The sequence below is a fragment of the Fukomys damarensis genome, unplaced genomic scaffold (genome assembly GCF_012274545.1).
Source record: "Fukomys damarensis isolate Sample0158 unplaced genomic scaffold, DMR_v1.0_HiC HiC_scaffold_21, whole genome shotgun sequence".
NCBI classification, from domain to species: domain Eukaryota; kingdom Metazoa; phylum Chordata; class Mammalia; order Rodentia; family Bathyergidae; genus Fukomys; species Fukomys damarensis.
The window spans coordinates 22,586,030-22,590,844 of record NW_022900933.1 but is presented as its reverse complement, the minus strand read 5'-3'; the positions used below and the strand labels follow the sequence as shown (position 1 = coordinate 22,590,844).

Below are 4,815 nucleotides of genomic sequence, written 5' to 3'. Positions count from 1 at the left end.
TTTGTACCAGGGATTGAACTCGGGTCCTTGCGCTTGCAAGGCAGGCCTCTGAACTGCTGAGCTAAATATAATTTTTTTTGTGCCCAATACTATGAGAAACTGAATGGAAATGATAAAATCCTTAAGGTTTTCATAAACTCATCTGAAAAAAAATCAATATAGACTAGAATACTTAGGAAGTTTTCACAGAAGAGATACCTTGTAGGTGGAGGGAGGAATAAAAATTTGGCTCAGAGACAAGAGGAAAGGAACTTAGGGTTGGGGAGAAGCAGGAGTAAAACTGGTATGTTGGGTGAACAGGAAGTCAGCCTGACCTGGGAAGTCTTCCTGCACACCAAGAGATAAGGCTGGTGGTTGGGCTGAGCTGCAGTTGAATTTGCCCAACACTGAACTCAACCCAGTAAACACTGTGAGGCAATATTGAAATCCTACCAATAAAGCATTCTGGAAAGACTAGTCATCAACAAGGGATTTTGGACTATGGAAAAGATTAAAGGCAACCAAAAAATGTTTTTTAATGAAGCAAGAAATAAACAGCTTTGTGTTTAATTCACATCAAGCAGGGACATGTTATCGTGAAATACAAGCCTTTACTAGGGGAACAGATCAGTTTAGTGTTCCCCTGCTGTCAAGAGATCTCTGTCCTAAAGAAAACACAAGAGTTTTATAGCCTACTCAGCACAGAATTGGGGCTAATGACAGATTAAGCACACAAAAGAGTTAATAGCCAAATAAGAGCATACTGTTTTCCTATACTTGGCAATGCTAGAGAACGTTCTGCCTACTGTTGTTCCCTCCCAGGTTTGGAGACCTAACTGTCCAGGTTTCACATTGTTATAAAATTTTACTTTCCAGGGCCAGGTATGTTCACCAATTTTCTAGGTTTGGGTAAGGAGAATTGAGGATTACAGGAAGTGAAGACAGCAGCCTCGGTGTCCTCGGTGTTATTTGTCCATTCTTGTTCCAGACTCTTCTCAGTTCCTTGGTCACCTTCAACAATCACCCCTCTGTTCTTCCGTCTAGGCAGCTTCCTCTATTCTCAAGATGTAGTATTAGCAAACACTTACTTAATTACTTATGTGATGCTTATGAACATTGGCGCAAGGGTTTCAGATGTATTATTTAATGAAGGTAGCCTCTCTCCATTTTGTGACACACTACACTAATAATTCCAGGTAGGTAGATGTTTACCAATCAATGGTGAGAATCTACAGTGCGGAAACAGGAAAGAACTCACAACTGATCTCAGACATTCCTTCTCTTAAGTTCATTGACCATAACACACAGAAGGAGCTTCTTATTGAACATCTCTCCTGAGTAGACAGACTAACTCTTCAAGTTCCCAAACTACTCTTTCTGACTGACAAGGGAAGACTGAAAGCTCTTCTTAAAATCTGATCCTTAAGTGAAGTGTGGTGGTACATGCCTGAAATCCCAGCTACTTGTTAGGCTGAGGTACAATCATACAAGTCTGAGACCAACATGGACAACTTATTGAGAACTTGTCTCCAAAAAAAGAAAAGAAGAGTGCTGGGATGTGGCTTAGCACTACCCTGCATTGCAAAAATCTAAAAATAAATACATAAAAAACAAATCCCATGTTTAGTGGGGGCTAAATTCTAAAGTCAAATGCATAAAAATTCATTATAAAGGGGCCAGGGATTTAGCTCAGCGGTTCGGTGGCCTGCCTTGCAAGCGCAAGGACCCAAGTTCAATCCCCGGTACAAAAAAAAAAAAAAAAAAATCATATAAATGGCTCAAAAATAAAGAGATAAATCTTTTCTAATGACAGCTGCTCTATGATCCATAGTATTTCAACTTCCTCCTTGAGGATTTTGAAAGAGTCATTACCAACCGAGATTCCAAGCCAGTTGAAAATGTGTTCCAGTTTATGAGGAAGTCATTAAAATGAGACAATTATTTCCTCCATTTACCAACATGAACTGTCTCAGACTTGGCAGTATCTTTTATCAGCCTCACAGACCCACTGAGTAGGATGGCAGACCAATAACTTGAATGGAGGTAAAATAAGCCTCCACTTTCTTCCTGTACAAAGCAGTTTTTAGGCCCATTCCATCCCATCCTATCCTGGACTCATTGAAATATCTTTCCAAATCTTCGTGTCTATGTAACAAACCACCCCAAACCTCAGTAGCTTACACATCTTTTTTTAAAATTGTGGTTCACATATCTGTGAGCCTACTCATGGTTCACTGAGCTAGGCTGGTCTCATTCATGTGTCTAAGTGTTGGCTGGGCATTCTGCTGGAGGCTGGGTTTGGTTAGACATCTTAACCAAAATAAACATGTCCTATGTGCCTCTTGTCCTCCTCTTAGAGCCAAAAGGTTTGGTGGAATATCATTTTCATGGGGAAGCAGAAACAGTGGAAATGCATTAAGTTTCTTCAGTCCTGGACTTAGAAGTGGCACACAGCTGCCACAATTTTCAGACTAAATCAAGCCACATGGCAAGACCAAGGTTAAACTGATTAGAAAACATATTCCACTATTTAGTGTACTACAGGGTCATAGGCAAAAAGTATTCACATAGGTAAGGATAAAGAATTGGAACCATTAATTTATCACAGCTAGTCTTCATAATTATCAAGTATCTATTATTCCCATCTAACTGATAAACTGAGTTTTAGAATCTTTAAAATGTGAGTTTATGGAATTCTTAAAGAATCTATTGCTTTTTTCATCATCACCTCTGGAAGATAAAAACTTCCTATTTATCCCATAAGGTTCAGTAGCTCATTATTATTGTCACTCACCAAGGTCAGGACAAATGGTTTCTCTTCAGGAAGATGCCACATAACATCTCACACCCTATGGAATCAAGCTTAAACTCAGGTGCAAGTGAATTTCAAAAATGGTCCCTCCTGGCCAGGCATAGTGGCACAAGCCTGTAATCCCAGTCCTGGGGAGGCTGAGGCAGAAGAATTAGCACAAGTATGCTGCCAGCCTGGGCTACATAGTGAGACCCTGTCTCAAAACAAAAACACAAGTCTTTTCCTAGACAAGAATAATGCTGTGGTGTAAATGTAGTCCCAGGAGATTTAACGCCCAATACAACAGTGTTAGAAAGTGAGGCATTTTGGGAGGTGCTTATTTGATGAAGGGCTCAGTCTTCAAGAATAGATTGGTGCCCTTATAAAAGGGCTTAATGGAGGGAGTTCACCCTTTTTTGTCCCTTCTGTCCCTCCCATGATGTCAAGCCAGTGCCTTCTTCCCCTCTGGAGAATGTGGTAACAAGGGGCCATCTTGGACGCGGAGACCTGGTTCTCATCAAATAATGAACCTGCTGATGCCTTGATCTTGGACTCAGCCTCAGAACTATTAGAAACAAATTTCTGTTCTTTATAAATTATTCAGTTTCACATACTTTGTTATAGCAGCACAAAGGGATTAAGACAAATTGCTAAAATATGGGAATGTTCTGCTATGAAAGAAAAAGGAAAAATATCTATTGGAGGACAGCTAGTGATGGGATTCATGTTAAGCTCAAATGCCAACCCATTTTGTGTCTTTCCACAAATAAAGGATTGAGACCAGGGAAAACATACAACCATGATGATTGTCATTCTAAATCACAAATGAGTGATACAATTCTACATAACAACCTTAGTGTTCCCTTTAAAATTTTGAACTTTTGCCCTCAAAAAAAAAAATATAGCTTGTACCTTCTCTGTTTTTCTTAATACTCCAACAATCCATATGACTCCTTACACAGAGCTCTTAGACGATAACTATCTTTTATATTGCATATTAAAAATGAAATTAATCACAGGAACTTCCTTTTCCTCCCGCCACCTAATCTGCCAACCCAGTAATGTATTCTCAACATGGATTTTAGCTTTTTTTCTCATTCTCATCTTTTACAGTACTCAGAAGCTCTCTCTTCCTTGCAAAGGCAAACAATTCCTCTTTATGCTGAAGCTACTCAATCTTTCTCAAAGACAAATACAAAAATAAGCAACTTGTACTATTGTGTCTTGAGTTTCTGTTGGACTGTTCTCACCGACTTGAAAATAGTCTCTGAAAATCCCACCTTCAAAAAACAGTGTTTGAGGGCTGGGGGATTTAGCTCAATGGTGCTGCCACCTGCCTTGCAAGTGCAAGGGCCTGAGTTCGATCTCCAGTATAAAAAACAAACAATAACAAACAATAACAAACAAAGAAAACGGGAGGATTTTAGAAAGATGAAGGAGTAGGAGGCACTGGCAGAATCTCTTATGTAATTATTGGGGAAATTCTCTGTTAACTGAAGCCCTGCAGCTTCTAGGGGAAGCCTTAGATGGTGAATTGCAGTAAATGTGGGTCATTTTCAGCTCTCAGCATAGTAACTCCTATCCACTCCCCCACTCCCCCACCCCCGCCTAGTCCTTTGGCAGGTAGCCATGCACTCATCCCAGGAGCAGCTTTCATGCAGCTTTTTAGCAACTGGGGTGGGCAAAAAAGACATTGTACTCCACATATCAGGGATCTGTGCTTCCATCACTGATGGCTTTTTCTGATTGCAGATGTGTAAAGAGGCAGATGGCCATTGCTGTGAGCTCCTGCCCATCCAGATGGAGGATTAAAAGGGGCTGGTACCTTCATCTTCTACTTTCATCTTTATCTTTTTCCTCTTTTGGGAAACATATTAAAGACTAGAACATTTAAAAGCAACTGTATATATAGAAGTTAGAAAGTAAATATACATGCTCAGGGAAAAGCACAGATTAAAGAAACACCTGAGCAAACCTTATATTTATACCTCAGATGGATCTGTGACACACAGACATCCCACCAAAAAAAAAAAAAAAAAAAAAAA

At 39.8% G+C, this 4,815-nt stretch overlaps 1 protein-coding gene across 3 annotated transcripts in view; it reads left to right on the top strand.

Moving 5' to 3' along the window:
- Positions 1-4,815, top strand: part of Gtf2a1 (general transcription factor IIA subunit 1) — a 170,724-nt gene that overhangs the window by 108,043 nt on the left and 57,866 nt on the right. The window contains exon 7 of one of the 3 annotated variants that reach the window (XM_010616245.1): positions 4,523-4,785. The exons of the other annotated variants lie outside the window; for them this stretch is intronic. Coding sequence (XP_010614547.1) covers positions 4,523-4,582 — 60 coding nt within the window. The 3' untranslated portion in view covers positions 4,583-4,785. Of the gene's footprint in view, positions 1-4,522; positions 4,786-4,815 lie in introns of those variants that run through there. 3 annotated transcript variants of the gene reach the window in all.